General features: G+C 45.5%; 2 protein-coding genes across 2 annotated transcripts in view; both read right to left on the bottom strand.

The window, feature by feature from the left end:
• LOC140201982 (zinc finger C2HC domain-containing protein 1B-like) overlaps positions 1–16170 on the bottom strand; it is a 34269-nt gene extending 18099 nt beyond the window's left edge. Inside the window, exons 1-3 of the mRNA XM_072266848.1 lie at positions 16151–16170; positions 8928–8994; positions 1282–1401 (exon numbers count right to left, since the gene is read on the bottom strand). Coding sequence (XP_072122949.1) covers positions 1282–1401; positions 8928–8994; positions 16151–16170 — 207 coding nt within the window. The remainder of the gene's footprint in view (positions 1–1281; positions 1402–8927; positions 8995–16150) is intronic.
• Positions 14531–18595, bottom strand: part of ltv1 (LTV1 ribosome biogenesis factor) — a 34220-nt gene continuing 30155 nt past the window's right edge. The window contains exon 11 of the mRNA XM_072264767.1: positions 14531–17594. Coding sequence (XP_072120868.1) covers positions 17484–17594 — 111 coding nt within the window. The 3' untranslated portion in view covers positions 14531–17483. The remainder of the gene's footprint in view (positions 17595–18595) is intronic.

Here is an 18595-nt window from a genome sequence, read left to right as displayed (position 1 = left end):
CTGATGACCCGCCACAGCATTCGGAGAGGTCTCTCCCTCTGCAAACACGAGATTCTGCAGATGCTGGTAGTCTGGAGCACACACACAAAACACTGGAGAAACTCCCCCGTTTTCTCCCCAGCACCCCCATCCAATCTTCTGACTAACTTATCAAATATTGAACGGCCTCCATAGAGTGGATGTGGAGAGGATGCTTCCTGTGGTGGGGGAGTCCAGGACCAGAGGACAAAGCCCCAGAATTGAGGGAAGTCTATTTAGAACATAGATGAGGAGTTATTTCTTTAGATAGAGGGTGGTGAATCTGCGGAATTTATTTTTGGCAGTGGAGGCAAAGTCATTGTGTATACTTAATGTGAAACTTGAAAGGTTATTGATTAGTCAGGGCGTCAATGCTTATGGGGAGAAGGCAGGAGAATGGGGTTGAGAAGGATAATAAATCAGCCATGATGGAATGGTGGAGCAGACTCGATGGGTTGAATGGACTGATTCTGCTCCTTTGTCTTATGGTCTTAACCCAACCCAAGAGCTCACTAGTGTTGAGACCCCTCAGTGTCTGTCCTGTGGTATTCGGAGTTACCAATGTTGAGACCCCCCCAGTATCTGTCCCCTGGTGCTCAGAGATACTGGTGTTGAGATCACCTCAGGGTCTGTCCCCCGGTGCTCAGAGATACTGATGTTGAGATCACCTCAGGGTCTGTCCCCTGGTACTCAGAGATACTGGTGTTAAGACCCCTCAGTGTCTGTCCCCTGGTGCTCAGAGATACTGGTGTTGAGATCCCTCAGTGTCTGTCCCCTGGTGCTCAGAGATACTGGTGTTGAGATCACCTCAGTGTCTGTCCCCTGGTACTCAGAGATACTGGTGTTGAGATCACCTCAGTGTCTGTCCCCTGGTCCTCAGAGATACTGGTGTTGAGATCACCTCAGGGTCTGTCCCCCAGTGCTCAGAGATACTGGTGTTGAGATCACCTCAGGGTCTGTCCCCCGGTGCTCAGAGATACTGGTGTTGAGATCACCTCAGTGTCTGTCCCCTGGTACTCAGAGATACTGGTGTTGAGAACACCTCAGTGTATGTCCCCTGGTGCTCAGAGATACTGGTGTTAAGACCCCTCAGTGTCTGTCCCCTGGTGCTCAGAGATACTGGTGTTAAGACCCCTCAGTGTCTGTCCCCCGGTACTCAGAGATACTGGTGTTGAGATCACCTCAGGGTCTGTTCCCTGGTACTCAGAGCTACTGGTGTTGAGATCACCTCAGTGTCCCCCGGTGCTGAAAGGTTTTTCCTACCTTCCCAACTAACGATCCTTTTACTGAGCCGAGCTCCATCCCCTGAGCTCTTTGCTTGTACGAGTTGAACACCTGTTTCCTCTTGTTGTTGACTTTGCTGCAGATCGGTTCATGTCTCGCCTGGAAATATGACCATAAAACCATCAGACATAGGAGCAGAATTAGACCATCTGGTCCATCAAATCTTCTCCACTTTCCATTACAGCTGATTGAACTCTCAACCCCATTCTCCTGCCTGCTTCCTGTAACCTTTGATGCCATTACTAATCAAAAACATATCAACCTCCACTTTTAATATACTCAATAACTTGGCTTTCACGGCTGTCTGTGGTGACAAATTCCACAATTCACCACCCTCTTGGCTAAAGAAATACCCCTTCATCTCAGTCCTACAAGAACGTATGTCTATTCTGAGTCAGTGCCACTGTAGAAAACATCCTCTCTGTCGAGGCCTTTCACTATTCAATGGATTTCAATGAGATCCCTCCCCCTCTCCCCCTCATTCTTCTAAACGCCAGTGAGTACAGGCTCAGGGACATCAAACACTTTTCATACGTTAACACTTCCATTCTTGTGAACCTGCTTTGGACCCTCTCCAACGCCAGCACATCTCTTCTTAAACATAAGGGGCCCAAAACTGATCACAATATTTCTGCTTGGGACGGGCGATTCGCATCAAAGCCGTTTGCAATCATTTCCCAAGCACAAAGCCCGAAGGCTGAAGGTCAATTCAGAAACCCAGAAGTTCAAACCCAATGTCCGGAGCCCCGAATCTGTGAACCTCTGCAGATCCGCTGCAAAGTTGAAGGCCCAATAACTGTAACTCCGCGAGTGCTGGAAGCCAAAGAAGACGGCCTGTCCTGGAGTTGGAAGACTCTGCGTTTCGGAAGGAAAGGGTTTGTTTTTGCTGTTGTTTTAGTCATAGTCATACTTTATTGATCCCGGGGGAAAATTGGTTTTTGTTACAGTTGCACCATAAATAATTAAATAGTAATAAAACCATAAATAGTTAAATAGTAATATGTAAATTATGCCAGGAAATGTCCAGGACCAGCCTATTGACGCAGGGTGTCTGACCCTCCAAGGGAGGAGTTGTAAAGTTTGATGGCCACAGGCAGGAATGACTTCCTACGACGCTCTGTGCTGCATCTTGGTGGAATGAGTCTCTGGCTGAATGTACACCTGTGCCCACCCAGTACATTATGTAGTGGATGGGAGACATTGTCCAAGATGGCATGCAACTTGGACAGCATCCTCTTTTCAGACACCACCGTCAGAGAGTCCAGTTCCATCCCCACAACATCACTGGCCTTACGAGTGAGTTTGTCGATTCTGTTGGTGTCTGCTACCCCCAGCCTGCTGCCCCAGCACACAACAGCAAACATGATCGCACTGGCCTCCGCAGACTCGTAGAACATCCTCAGCATCGTCCGGCAGATGTTAAAGGACCTCAGTCTCCTCAGGAAATAGAGATGGCTCTGACCCTTCTTGTAGACAGCCTCAGTGTTCTTTGACCAGTCCAGTTTATTGTCAATTCGTATCCCCAGGTATTTGTAATCCTCCACTATAATATGTTACTTGATATGTTGTGTTTTGTGGTGTCCTGTGTTGTGGACATACTATGTTGGCGTGGGAACCTGTGGCAATACTTGGAGACTGCCCTCCATCACATCCTTAGGTATGTTGGTTGTTAATGCAAGTGCTGTATTTCTCTCTGGTTCCATAAGGTTGTCACAGCAGGTGGGGGGGGAGTAGTGGGGATAAGCTCCCAACTCCCACTACTCATTAAACGCTCCCAATGTTGTGCATCTCAAATAGCCTCTTACAACCGAGTCTAGCTCCTGGCCTCCACGTGTGGCTTAGCTACTAAACCCGATGGAACCATTTCTACTGACAGGAAAAGAGGCAAAGTCAGGTTACTGGCACCTTACAGCCAGTCGTCTTAGGCAGATGGGCTCGTCAGCATTGTTTGGCAGCTCATCTAAGAGAAGGGAAACTCTGATTTCAAAACCTCGCTGCCTCGTGGCTATACCCACTCATGAAGAAAGCTTTGGGAGCAAACCCTGAGGACAAATTCGGAACTGGGGTCCCTAAGGCAGTCCAACATTGAGTTCAATGCGGACTGGCAACTCCTGCGATGCTGCTGGTGTCAAACTGTATTGGTCTCTGCCGTTAATCTGCTGCGTGGTGTGGGGGAGCTTGCTGTATGGGCAACAGCTTGCTCTCTATATCGTAATGCCCAGGCTTGTGTACAGGCTGAGGACCCAACATCCGTGGTCAATGCCTCAATAGATAGGGCAGGGAGTCCAAATCCTTCTCCCAGCGTAGAAATGTTGAACAGTAGAAGGTGAGAAGGGTAGGTTTAAAGGAGATGTGTGGGACAAGGCTCTAGGAGACCACTCGGCCCAAAACATCGACTGTACCGCTTCCTAGAGATGCTGCCTGGCCTGCTGCGTTCCCCAGCAACTTTGATGTGTGTTGCTTGAATTTCCAGCATCTGCAGAATTCCTCGTGTTTGTGTGGGACAAGTCTTGTTTTAAAAAATGCAGAGTGCTGGGTGCCTGAAATGTGCTGCATGTGCTGTCGGGGTGGCGGTGGTTGCTGTGGAAGCCGCTACTAGAGTGCTTTTAAGACGGCTACGTGCACATGCAGGGAATGGTTGGGATATGGAACATATGCAGGCAGAGGGATTTGTTTAACTTGGCATTGTGCTCAGCATAGACATTGTGAGCTGAAGGGCTGGTTCCTGTGCTGTACTGTGTTCTATAAACCTAACAACTTAATGTCCCAACTGTCTGGTAGGTGGAAGAGGTCAAAGGCAGTGAAAACAGCAAGGTATTTCTTCAGAGACACAAGAGACTGCAGGCGCTGGAATCCAGAGCAACACACAAGATGCTGGAGGAGCTCAGCAGGTCAGGCAGCATCCGTGGAGGGAAATGGACAGTCCACGTTTTGGGTTGAGATCCTTTATCTGGGTTGGAAGCCAGTATAAAGATGTGAGGGGAAGAGGAAGGACAAAACCTAGCAGGTGATAGGTGGATCCAGGTGAGGGGGTGATGGGCAGATGGAGGAGGGGAGAGTGGGAATAGTGAAAGAGATCGGGAGGTGATGGGTGGATCCAGGTGAGGTGGAATAATACCCTTTTTGAAGTTCACAAACAGTTGTTTGGCCTTACTAACATTGAGAACAAGGTTGTAGCTGTGGCACCACTCAACTAGCTGATATATCTCGCTCATGTAGGTCCTCTTGTCACCATCTGAAATTCTGCCAACAATGGTTCAGCAAAAATATAGATGTAATTTGAGCTGTGCCAAGCCTCTCAGTCATGGGTGTAGACAGTGTAGAGCAGAGTAGAGACAGAGCACACACCCCTGAGGTGCACCAGTGTAGATTGTCAGTGACATGGAGATGTTATTCCCGATCTACACAGGTTCCGGTTAGGAAGTCGAGGATCCATTTGCAGAGGGAGGAAAGAAGCCCAGGTTCTGCTGCTTATTGATCAGGATTGTGGGAATAATTGTGTTAAATATTGAGCTGTAGTTAACAAACAGCATCCTGACATGAGTATTTATATTGTCTCGGTGATTCAAGGCTTCATGAAGAGCCAATGAGATCGCCTCCACTGTAGACCTACTGGGCCGATAGGCAAATCACAGTGGTTCCAGCTCCTTGCTGAGACAGGAGTTAATTCTAGCCATAACCAACCTTTCAATACATTTCATCACTGTAGACATACTGTAAGTGCTACTGGACGATAGACATTAGGGCAGCTCACCGTGCTCTTCTTGGGTACAGTATTGGTATAATTTTTTGCCTTTTTGAAGCAGGTGAGTACTTCTGACTGTAGCAATGAGGGGTTTAAAATGTCTTCAAACATCCCTGCCAATTGGTTGGCAGAGGTATTCCAGGTACGCCATCCGGGCTCGTCATCTTGCGAGAGTTCACCCTCTTGAACGACAGCCTGATGTCAGCCTTCCAGATAGAGATCAGAGGGTCACTGGGTGCTGCAGGGATCCTCATTGATGTAGTTTTATTCTCCCTTTCATAAAAGATGTTGAGCTTATCTGGGAGTGAAGCATCACTGTCATTCATGGTGTTAGGTATCGCCTGTAAACCCTGCCAAAGTTGATGTGCATCCGATGTCGCCTCTAACTTCGCTTGGAATTGCCTCTCTTAGCCCTTGAAATAGCCCTCCACAAGTCATACCTGCTTTTCTTGCGCAGACCTGGGTCACCAGTCTTGAATGACACGGATCTATCTCCTAGCAGAGACTAAGAACCTGCTGGTTCACCCACAGCTTTTGATTTGGGCAAGTTTTTGCAGACACACTCGTCCATACAGATCTTGATGAAATCGGTGACAACTGTGGCATACTCATCCAGATTCGAAGATGAATCCCAGAATACAGTCCAGTCCACCCATTCAAATGTTAGCAGAATAGTTGGGTCTAGTTTAAGGAATAGTTAGTTTTGAACAACGCAATAGTTAGCTTTAGTTAATGGAAGTATTCTGGTTTAGTTAGTGGAATAGTTAGCTTTGATTAATGCAATAACAAGTGAGGAGTAATGAAGTCACGGAGCAATACAGCAGATACAGATTAATGGAGGAGTTGGCTTTAGTTAGTGGAAATAGCATTAGAAGTTTCAGAATCAGCTTTAACAGCACTGGTATATGTTGTGAAATTTGTTATTTTGTAGTTTAAACTCAGCCTGCTCTATCATGGCCACTGATCTCCCCAGCATCGAGGACACCTTCAAAATGCGATGTCTCAAAAAGGCAGCGTCTGTCATTAAGGACCCCCATCACCCAGGACATGCCCCCTTCTCATTACTACCATCAAGGATGTGGTACAGGAGCCCAAAGCCACACACTCAACTATTCAGGAACAGCTTCTTCCCCTCTGCCAACAGAAGTATATATTTTATATAATACTTATTATAATTTAGTTTATTGTTATGTACTGCACTGTAATGCTGCCATATTAAAAAAATTCACAACATATGCCAGTGATATTCAATCTAATTCTGATTTGTGATGTGAGAGGAAACCGGCGTGGTCACGGGGAGAACATACCAACTTCGCATCCAAGGCCAGGATTGAATCCAGGTCTCCAGCACTGTGAAGTAGTGGCTCTACCCACTGTCATCATCATCTTCATCATCATCATCAGGTGCCGTGCCCAGTTTGAGCTTTGACTGTCATGGCCCACACACTCCTGTTTTGGGCCAAGTGGATCAGTTCATTGGTATTCATTTCCAGTTCTTTGGCTGCTGTCTCCATCATCATTTGTCTTCCTTTTGCTTTCTTCCCTTCAATCTTTCCCATAATAACCGTGCATTCTAACTCCTCTTTCCTAATCACATGTCCAATGAAGTTATGTTGCCTTTTCATGGTCTCATACTTGACTTCTCTTTTTGTGTTTGCTCTGTTCATGACATCCTCATTAGATATTTGTTTCACTGTGCTGCTCCAGAAAAATCTGCTGTTCTTACCTTGTATTTACATCTCCAGGTCTTCAACAATGTTGCTGATACAAGTGTATTCTGAAATCGCCCAGTAAGATGATGAGATAGCTAGGGGATGGGCAGTAAATGCTGGCCTGTCCACTGGCACTGGAGAGACGTGGTAGCGTACTGGTTAGCGTAACGCTTTACAGCGCCAGTGATCACTGATCGGGGTTCAATTTCTATCACTGTCTATAGAAGTTTGTATCTTCTCCCTGTAACAACGTGGGTTTCCTCCTACATTCCAAAGTCCTACGGTTGGTAGGTTTGCAGTTAATTACTGCCTAGGATTGTACATTGGTGTCGGAAGCATGGTGACACTTCCAGGCTGCCCCCAGCACTTCCTTGGGACTGTTTTGGTTGTGTATTTCAATGTTTATGTGATAAAGAAAGCTAATCTATAAAGCTTGGTTCACAATGCCAGTGATCGGATGATCAGCGTTCAATTCCCACCGCCGTCTATGATGAGTTTGTACATTCTCTCTGTGACTACGTGGGTTTCCTCTGGGGGCTCTGGTTTCCTCCCACGTTCCAAAGAAGTATGCGTTCAGGCGAGCGAGTTGTGTGCATGCAATGTTGGAAGCGTGGCGACAATTGCGGGCTGTCTCCAGCAGATTGGCAGACTCTGTTGGTCATTGATCCAGATGACAAATTTCAATGACCTCTAGTTGTAGTCCCGCCCACCCTGCTTGCTTTTGGCCTATCTATACGCCTGATAATTTTGTATACCTCTAACAAATCTCCTGTCAATCTACATTCCAAGGAATAAAGAACTAACCTATTTGATCTTTCCTTGTAACTCAGGTCCTCCAGTCACAGCAACATCTTAGTAAATTTTCTCTGTATCTTTCAACCTTATTTACATCTTTCCTGTACAACCGTCTGTGATGCATTCACCTTTGGAAGGGAATCCAGGTGGAGGCGAGCCCCAGGAGGGAGGTTCCACCCACCTTGCAGTCATGGACTGTTTGTCCCATTCCCATTAAGATTCATACCAGGACCACCACCAGACTCAAAAACAGTTACTTTCCCCAAGCAGTAAGGCTGATCAACACCTCCACCCCCACCCCTACTACTTTATCATTTCCTGTCAGTTACTTTGTGTACAGACACTCCTCTGCCTAGCATCACTTTGTGGGCATACAATCAATCTACAGTATATAAGCTATCTTATTTATATTTGTTGTTTTTTTATTTTTATTAGATTTACGAAGATGATGCCTGGATTGGAGGGCATGCCTTATGAGAATAGAACATAGAAATCTACAGCACATTACAGACCTTTCAGTCTACAACGTTGTGCCAAGCACTAGAAATACTTAGAATTTCCTTACTGCATAGCCCTCTATTTTTCTAAGCTCCGCGTACCTATCTAAGAGTCTCTTAAAAGACCTGATTGTATCCACCCCTACCACCTTTGCTGGCAGCGCATTCCACGGACCCACCACTCTGTGTGAAAAACTTAGCTCTGACACCCCCCCTACTATGCCCCCTCATGTAGGATGAGTGAACTTGACTTTTTCTCCCTGGAGCAACAGCAGATAAGAGGTGACCTGATAGAGGTATACAAGATGATAAGAGGCATTGATCATGTGGATAGCTAGAGGTTTTTTACCCCAGGGCTGAAATGGCTAACATGAGGGGGCATAGTTTTAAGGTGCTTAGAAACAAGTACAAGGGGGATGTTAGAGGTAAGTTTTTCACACAGGGAGTGGTCGATACGTGGAATGCACTGCCAGCAAAGGTGGTAGAGGTGGATACAACAGGGTCTTTTAAGAGCCTCTTAGATAGGTACATGGAACTTCGAAAAATAGAGGGCTATGCGGTAGGGAAATTCTAGGCAGTTACATGGTTGGCACAACATTGTGCACGGAAGGGCCTGTGATGTGTTGTAGGTTTCTATATTCTATTATAGTGATTTTTATCTTAGTGTTTTTTCCTGCTGCATTGAATCTGGAATGACAATTATTTCGTTCTCCTTTACACTTGTGTTCTAGAAATGGCATTAAACAATCTTGAATCTTGTGCACACAACCTGCCACAATCACCCCCATCCCCTCCTCATATCACTGGCCCAAATAACAGCTCCCAGGGACACTTAAAATGAAGCAAGTGAGAGCAAGGGGACCTTCGGGAGCTTACCAAACTGTCGGCCTCAAAACTTCGCCCGCAGATTTTGCACGCCACGAGGGTCAGGCCCTGCTCTATCCTCGAGAAAAGAGAGAAGCATTGAAGTTTCAGTTCAAAAAGCAATCTGCATAGGGCTATGCAGTAGGGAAATTCTAAGTATTTCTAGTGGTTGGCACAACATTGTAGACTGAAAGGCCAGCTAGAAATTTTCTCAGCGGGCTTAGGCAGCTAATATGAGGGGACATAATTTTAAGGATGAATGTTTGGGGGAATGTGAGAAGTGAGGTTTTTTTAAAGATAGAGACTAGTGGGTGCTTGGAATGTGCCAGGGTGGTGAAAGAGGCAGATACATCAGGGACATTTATGAGGCTTGGTTAGGCTCGTGGATGATAGAAAAATGGAGGGCTATGCGGAAGGGTTAGATTGATTTTGGAGTAGGTTAAAAGGTCGCCATTTCACGGGCCGTTTCTATATTATGAGATTTGCAAACCAGGTTGGGAATCTTCCTGTCGAGATGTGTTGGACTGGGTATTGGTGGAGGTCAGGGAAACAGCGTTGATGAGAGAACAGTCGGGCCTTACATTCTAGAATTCTCTCCATAGCCTCACTGACCCTCCTTTCTCTGACATTCCACTAAAACCCACCTCTCCGCCAGCTGTCTAGCCTTGCAAGGTTGTGTCAAAACTAGCTTGATGACATTTCAGTTAACATCAAGGATACAGCATGTTCTTATTTCCATTAGAGCGGAGAGATTGTGGTAGGAAAGGGGAGGGAGACATCTTCCTTTCATTCCTTTGTGGAGGTGTGGCACTGTAGCGTAGTAGCTAGCATAACATTTCACAGTGGTATCGACAGGGGTTCAATTCCTGCCGCTGTCTATAAGCAGTTTGTACATTCTTCTTACGATGGCGTGGAATTCTTCTGGGTGCTCTGGTTTCCTCCCACACTCCAAAGGCGTAGAGGTTAGGGTTAGTTAGTTGTGGGCATGCTCTTTTGACATTGGGTGCATGGCAAAACTTGCAGCTGTCCTCAGCACATCATCAGGCTGTTTTGGTTGTTGACACAAACAGCACATTTCATAAGAACTTAAGAATATAATAAATAGGAGCAGGACTAGGCAATGTGCAAGTACAGATAAAGTTAATCTTTAAATTCCATGATTTAAACAGAAATGCGAAGTACAAACTGAGCTAGATGTTTTGCAGGAATTAAGGCTCAGATAGAATAAGTGACCAAATTATCTATTTGTTTTTAAACTTGCAGGATTCACGGTACTTAAATTGAGGCCTGGTGGCCAAAGTCTTGGGTCTGTGAGTCCACTGGGGAAGTCGAGGCCCAATGTCTGTGAGTCTATTTGAGGGTGGAGGCCCAAAAGCAGCCTATCCTAGCATTGGAGGCCTGCCTTTGTGTGTAGGAAAGAGGCATGTTTTGCTGTTGTTGCTTGCATTGAGCTGCTGAACTTTATGGGCATGCTATGTACTGTCAGTGCTGGAATGTGGGGTGACACTTGCAGGCTGCCTCTCTCACCCCCAGAATATCCATAGGTTGTGTTGACTGTTAACACAAACATGAGAAATAGGAGCAGGAGTCAGCCATCTGGCCCGTCGAGCCTGCTCCACCATTCAATAAGATCATGGCTGATCTGGCCATAGACTCATCTCCATCTGCCTGCCTTTTCCCCATAACCCTCAATTCCCCCACTATGCAAAAATCTATCCAACCTTGTCTTAAATGTATTTACTGACGTAGCCTCCACTACTTCATCGGGTAGAGAATTCCAAATTCACCACACTTCGGAAAAAGCAGTTCATGCTCATCTCTATCCACGAATAAAGAGGATATGCCCCCATTTCTAGTCTCACCCACCAGTGGAAACAATTTTTCTGCCTTTATCTTATCTGTCCCTTTCATAATTTTATCTTTCTATAAGATCTCCTCTCATTCTTCTGAATTCCAGTGAGTTCAGTCCCAGGTGACTCAATCTCTCCTCATTGTGTCACCCCCTCATCTCTGGAATCAATTTGGTGAACCAACTCTGCACCGTCTCCAAAGTCAGTTTATCCTTCCTCAAGGCAGGAGACCAGAAGTGCATGCAGTATTCCAGGTGCAGCCTCACCAGTACCTTGAAGTTTGCAGCATAACCTCTCCACTCTTAAATTCAATCCCTCTAGCAATGAAGGCTAACATTCCATTTGCCTTCTTGATAGCCTGTCAAAGTACAGTATTCACTGCATGTTTCAATGTTCATGTGATAAAGGATTCTGAATCCTTCATTAGACATTGAATCGCAGGGCAAGGGTGTACTATGGTTCTTGAGAAGAGCTGTTTGCTTTATACCATGTACTGCCGACCTCCATAAACCTAACACCTCTCCTGACGTGCACCCAACCGGAAGTGGGACTGGGGTCACAGAGTAAAAGGAAAGTCTGCCCAGAAAGTCTCCGGGGACAGTGGCAGGTGGGGAGTTTGACTGGGGCGGTACACCTGTCACACCGTAACGCAGGTGTCCTAAGGTGTTGCAGATACCAAGGGGAAAGGGCTGCAGTGCTCAGAATTCCTGCTGCCAAATCCTATCTCCACCCTCCATGGGTATCCTCTACTGGGGGTCCCAAGTGGGCTCCACCCAGAGGCTCGCTGAGGTTGCCAAAGTTTATAGGGCCTCGAGAAGTTACCTGAAGACTAGGCTATTGTGATGTTAACAATACAGCCAGTATCACATGACTGAGGCTGCTACAGGAACATTGGGTTACAATGGAGAAGTGGCAAATGGAGTTCAATTGGGAAAAGCATGAAGTGATTCAGAGATTTGCCAGGGTGCTGCCTGAGGGCATGCTTTATGAGGATGGGATTAGCAAACTAGGGTTTTTCTCTTTGGAATGAAGGAGGATGAGTGGAGATTTAATAGAGGTTTACATAAGAGGCATAGATCAAGTAGGCAGCCATAGACTTTCCCGGGGTGGAAATGGCTAATACAAGACTGCATAATTTTAAGGTGGTAGGAGGAAAATATAGTGGGGCTGTCAGAGGTATGTTTTTTCTTTAATATATAGTATCATAGCATGGAATAAGGTCCTTTGGCCCATTTAGTCTGTGCCGAACTATTCTGCCGAGTCCCATCAACCTGCACCAGGACCATATCCTCCATACCCCTCCCCATCCATGTACCTACCCAAAATTACTCTTAAATATTGAAATCCAACCTGCAGCCACCACTTCCACTGGCAGCTCGTTCTCCTGTCATTTCCTTAAATACTTCATCTTTCACCCTTAACCCATGACCTTCGGTTGTGGAGGAAAAACCCTGCTTGCATTTACCCCATCTATTCTCCCCATAATTTTGTAATCTCCCTTCCAACTGTTACATTCCAGGGAATAATGTCCTAACCTATTCAATCCTTCCCTACAATTCAGGCCCTCCAGACCTGGCAACATCCTTGTAAATTTTCTCTGTACTCTTTCAATTTTATTTACACCTTTCCTGTAGGCTGGCGACCAAAACGGCACACAATACTCCAACGTCCCATACAACTTGAACATAACATCCCAACTCCTGAACTCAATACTTATTAATGAAGGACAATGTGGCAACTCTATCTACCCGTGACGCCACTTTCAAGGAATTATGGATCTGTGTTCCCAGATCCCTCTGCTCTACCACACTCCTCAGTGCCTTGCCTCTTACTGTGCAAGTCTGACCCTGGTCTGTCCTCCTGAAATGTAACACTTTACATCTACCTACGTTAAATTCTGCCATTTTTCAGGCTGGTCCAGATCCCACTGCAAGCTTTGATAGTCTTCCTTACTAAACACCATGTCCCCAATCTTGGTGTCATCCGCAAACTTGCTGATCCAGTTAACCACATTATCAACCAGATCATTGATATAGATGACAAACAACGGACCCAGCACCGATCCCTGCAGCACTCCATTAGTCACAGGGTTCCAGTCAGAGAGGCAACCATCTACTACCACTCTCTGGCTTCTCCCGCAAAGCCAATGTCTGATCCAATTCATTACTTCATTTTGAATGCCGAGCGACTGAATCTTCTTGACCAACCTCTCATGTGGGACCTTGTCAAGTGCCTTGCCTATGTATACAACATCCATTGCCTTGCCTTGCCTTCAACATTCCTGGTAACTTCTTTGAAAAGCTCCACATCGGTTAGACTCTACGAACTATGCACAAGTCATGCTGACTATCCTTAATCAGTCCATGTCCATCCAAATTCTTATAGATCCGGTCCCCTAGAATACCTTCCATTAACTTGCCCACTGCTGATGTCAGGCTCTTTGGCCTCTAGCTTTCTGGTTTGTTCTCAGAGCCTTTCTTGAACAACATAAGCCTCTACCATCTCATCTGTAGCCAAGGACATTTTAAATATCTCTGTTAAACCCCCTGCATTTTCTGCACTAGCCTCCCCCAGGGTTTGAAGGAACACCTTGTCAGGCCCTGGGGATTTATCCACACTAATTTTCCTCAAGAGAGCCAACATTATCTCCTCTGTAATCTGTATGGTGTCTATGACCTTGCTGCTGCTTTGCCTTACTTCCATAGACTCTGCATCCATCTCCTGAATATTTACAGATGCAAAAAAATCCATTTAAGATCTTCCCCATCTCTTTCAGCTCCATGAATATATGATCATTCTGATCTTCCAGAGGACCAATTTCGTCCGTTAAGCCCTTGGGATTTCCTTCACGCCTGCTACAGCAACCTCATGCCTTCTTTTAGCCCTTCTGATTTTCTTCTCTCACATTTCTTGTACTCATTACTTGTTCCTACCTGCCTATACCCACTTTGCACCCCACCCCTTTTCTGAAACATGGCCTGAATATCTCTCGAAAACCAAGGCTCCTTGCCTTTTACTCTGACAGGAAGGTACTCTCAAAATTTTACTTTTGAAGGGCTCTATGTATCGATTAAGGAAACTTTTCTGAACATTTGACAAACTCTATCCCATCCAACCAATATGTGAAAATATATGTGGAAATTATTTTTGACATAATTTTAAGTTGATTGGAGGAAAGTACAGGGGTGGATATCAGAGCTAAGTTTTCTTTTTACAAACGTGCTGGAATGCGCTGCCAAGGACGATGGTGGAGGAGGAAGATACATTTGGGACATTTTACAAGGCTCCTAGATGAGCTCATGGATTATAGAAAAGCAGAGGGCTATCTAGGAAGGGTTAGACTGACCTTGGAATAGGTTAAAAGTTCAACACGTCATGGGCCGAATGCCCTGTACTGTGTTGTAGTGGTCAATGACCCATGTTTGCTCCAGAAGTGGGTGCTATCACACCATTTCCCAAGTACCCTAGTCTCTGACCGTGCCAGTGTCAAATGGTTGACGGCCGCCCAACTACTTACGAGAAGCTCTCATTTCCCGCCTCCTTATTGAAGCTCAGGCCCCAAACCGGGTGGTGTGGGTCTGCTGGGTGACCAGACTCTCTTCACTTCCCTGCCCGTGTCAGACTGTGCTGACCTCTCTAGCAACCGTTGCTAGGGCTGACAAAGGAAGCAATCTCCCTTCCCTTTCCTCAACAGTGCTTCCCTTCACCAGCCCTTCAGTGCACTCGGTATCGTAATTATTCATTTGAAACTATTTATTTGTGGGGTTGATAGTCATAAATACATCTCACTCCTGAGAGAAAAGGGACAATTAAGGAAGAACAGTTATTTCAGTTTGATAGACAACGCCAAGGTTCCGACACTGTATTGTATTCAAGATATCAGTACATTGAGCTCTTCAGGTTCAAGGTTGCATCATTCAACAGCTTGGATTCTCTAATTGAGCTTCATAAATCAGGACATTTCCAAGGATGTTGGCGGGACTTGGGGACTGGTGTTATGAGTAAGTTAGGACTTTATTCCCTGGAAAGTAGGAGACTGATGGAGGTGTGCAAAATTATGAGGGGTATAGAAAGGGTAAATGCAAGCAGGCTTTTTCCACTGAGGCTGGGTGAGACTAGAACTACAGGTCATGGTTAAGGGTGAAAGATCAAATAGAGAAGGTGGTGAGAGTGTGGAACAAGCTGCCAGTGGAAGTGGTGTATGTGGGTTCAATTAAGAGAAGTTTGGGTAAGTACATGGATGGAAGGGGCTTGGAGGTCTATGGTCTGGGTGCAGGTCGATGGGCCTAGGCATAGACTAGATGGGCCAAAGGGCCTGTTGCCGTGCAGTAGTGCTGATTCTAAAACACTCCCTGTTTAAGGTCAAAGGCCTTTAATCCCATCAACAGTTCTCAAGGTCAGTGGAACCATCACCAAAGAAAAGTTGAGTGTGTAGATCAGCCATGTATCATGGTTGACATGGTAGAGTAACACTTTATAGCCCAGCTTTAAGGCTGCTAATTGCAAGGATTTTGCATGTTCTCCCCGTGACCTTGTGGGTTTTCTCTTGGTTCTCCGTTTTCCTCCCACGTACGGGTTAGGAAATTTACGAGGATGTTGCCGGGACTTGAGCACCTTAGTTACATTGTGGGCATGCTATGGTGGCACCAGAAGCCTGCTGACACTTGTGGAGCAGCCCCAGGAACATCTTGACTGTTGACACAAACAATGTGTTTCACTGCATATTTCAATGTACAAATAGATCTAATCTTTCTTCAGTTATTCTGCAAATGAGAAACACTTGCTCTCCCTCAAACACCAAGAGTTGTCAGAAATGTTCGTCATAGTCATAGAGTACAGAACAGAAACACTCCCTTCAGCCCATCTAGTCTGTGCTGAACCATTTAAGCAGCTTACTCCCATCGACTGCACCGGGACCATAACCCTCCACACCCATGTACCTCTTCAAACTTCTCTTAAATGTTGAAATCAAGCTTGCGTGCACCACTTGTGCTGGCAGCTCATTCCACATTCTCACAATCCTTTGAGTGAAGAACTTTCCCCTCATGTTCCCCTTAAACTTTTTGCCTTTCACCCTTAACCCATGACCTCTGGTTGTAATCCCACCCCTCAGTGGGAAAAGCCTGCTTGCAATTACCCTATCTATACCCCTCATACTTTTGTGTACCTCTATTGAATCCAGTCTCAATCTTCTATGTTCCAAGGAATAAAGTCAATCCTCCTTATAACTTAGGTCCTCAGTCCCAGCAACATCTTGTAAATTTTCTCTGCACTCTTTCAACCTTACTTACATCTTTACTGTAGGTAGGTGACCAAAACTGCACACAATACTCCAAAAATTAGGCCTCATCAATTAAGAAGGAGCATTCACCCAAAGGCCCAAACCTGCAACAGCGGTCCGTCATGGGCACTAACCTCCCCACTAAAAAGGACCCAATTCACCCAAAGCTCACCAAAAATTCACCCAAAGGGCCAAACCTGCAACAGCGGTCCTTCATGGGCATTAACCTCCCCACCAAAAATGACATTTACAAAAGGCAATGCCTCAAGACGACAGCATTCATCAGTAAGGACCCTCACCACCCACACCTTCCCCTCTTCTCATTACTACCAATGAGAAACTATAGGTACAGCTGTACTCGTTGGAGTTTAGGAGAATGAGGGGAGGAGGATCTCATTGAATATTGAAAGGCCTGGAGAGAGTGGATGTTGGGAGGATGTTTACTACAGTGGGGGAGTCCAGGACCAGAGGGCTCAGCCTCAGAATAGAAGTACGTCTCTTTAGATTGCAGATGAAGAGGAATTTCTTTAGCCAGAGGGTAGTGAATCTATGGAACTCATTGCCATGAAATTGGGTATAACTAAAGCAGAGGTTGATAGCTTCCTGATTAGTAAGAGCGTCAAAGGTCACAGAGAGAAGGCAGGGGAACTGGGCTGACAATATAATACATCAGCCATGATGGAATGGTGGAGCAGACTTGAAGGGCTAAATGGCCTAATTCTGTCTTATACTCAAAGTTTTAGGAACAACTTCTTCCCCTCTGCCACCAGATTTCTGGATGGTTCATAAACACTACATCAGTATTTTGCTCTCTCTTTTTACGCTATTTTTATATTCTTATTATAACTTGTACAGTAAAATCTTTTAATGTATTGTACTGTACTGCAAATGTCATTACGTATGTCAGTGATAATAAACCTGATCTGTTCTTCCTTTGATGCAGCAGAGAGCACAAGGCTGGGTCATGTGCACTGACCTTCACCACTCACTGAGACCTGGGTGAAGGGGAAGCTCTCTGCTGAAATGCTCCACTGCCGAGGGAACAGTGACAGCCCATACCACGCCACAGAAATAACACCAGCAGCCCCATAACCCATTTCATAAAACATTTTATGAGCATGTATGGGAATGATCCAATTTCTGTTCTTCAAAATATCTGGCATTGGTCGTCAATAGGTTCTGCAACGGAAGCTGCTCTTCCCCATATCACTCCCCTCTCAAAACTTCACCCTTTGATGTCCAGAGAGCTCTTTTTGTGGAGACCCCTGGGTCACTGCTGCTTCCAAAGCAGCAAATTCCCCAGGGGGTGCCATGTCCATCTGTTCAAATCAGGTGTAGGAAGTGACAACTTGCCAAGATGTGAGTCTGAGGTAACACACCCCCTTGTCCAATCCCCACAGGAGGGGTAAACGTGGTTGGTATCCCCATCACTGTCCCCTAGAGTTTAATCCCTTGCAAGTTGTGTCTCAGGTTCAGTAGCACCTGCTCCTGTCGTGTTTTCTCCACCTTGAATGCTGTTCTGTTCGATTTTTTCTCAATTCTTCGCTCCTGCCCGGAGATCAGAGAGAGAGAGAAAAGGAGAGATAATCAGATGAGGCAAAATGCTTCTCAGCATGGATCTGAACCACAGACTCTGGGGGGGGGGTTTCCTCACTAGAGTAGAGGAGCCCACTGTGAGATCTGGCACAGGTATTCAGAGTTTTGTTACAGATTGTTTAATGTAATTTCCAATACACAAGTGTAAGGGGATCAAGCTAATTGTTACTCTGGACCCAATGCAGCTCAAAAAACACTAAAGAAAGGACAATGAGAGAATAATGAGAGTTAAAATAAAACACACGATGAATATAAATATAAAAGATAGCTTATTTACATAGGTTGATTGTATGTTCACAACATGATGCTAGGCTGTACGCAAGGTGACTGACAGGAAAATAAAGTAGTGATGGAGTTAGTGGGTGGAGGTGTTGATCAGCCTCACTGCTTGGGGAAAGTAACTGTTTTTCATTCTGGTGTCAATGCTACATAGCCTCCTCCCTTATGGGAGTGGATCAAACTGTTAACGTCAAATGTAGTTTTTAGAAGCAGAAGAGTTGGCGACCAGAAATTTTAAATCAATGATAATACAAACCAGGGAGATTACTTTTGAAGTAATCTAGAAGACTTTGTATAAAAAAGGTAGTGGGGACACTTGATTTGGGCTGTAGAATCGCTATTTTTCTTGAGGCTGAACTTTTCAATGATTGCTTGTGTGGAAAGATTGTTGGTGCCAGACAGGGTGGTTTGAATATCTCTATGCACACAATTACCACATTTTTAGATATCTCCTGTACCTAATAAAATGGCCACTGAGTATACGTTCATGATCTTCTGCTGTTGTAGCCCATCCACTTCAAGGTTCCACGTGTTATACATTCAATGATGTGCACTCTTCTGCACACCACTGTTGTAAAACATGGTTATTTGAGTTACTGTCACCTTCCTGTCAGCTTGAACCAGACTGGCCATTCTCTTCTGACCTCCCTCATTAACAAGGCACATTATCTCAC

The sequence above is a fragment of the Mobula birostris genome, chromosome 8 (assembly GCF_030028105.1).
Source record: "Mobula birostris isolate sMobBir1 chromosome 8, sMobBir1.hap1, whole genome shotgun sequence".
Taxonomy (NCBI): Eukaryota; Metazoa; Chordata; class Chondrichthyes; order Myliobatiformes; family Myliobatidae; genus Mobula; species Mobula birostris.
Note: the sequence above shows the minus strand (reverse complement) of the source record. Positions and strands in the feature narration are given on the sequence as shown.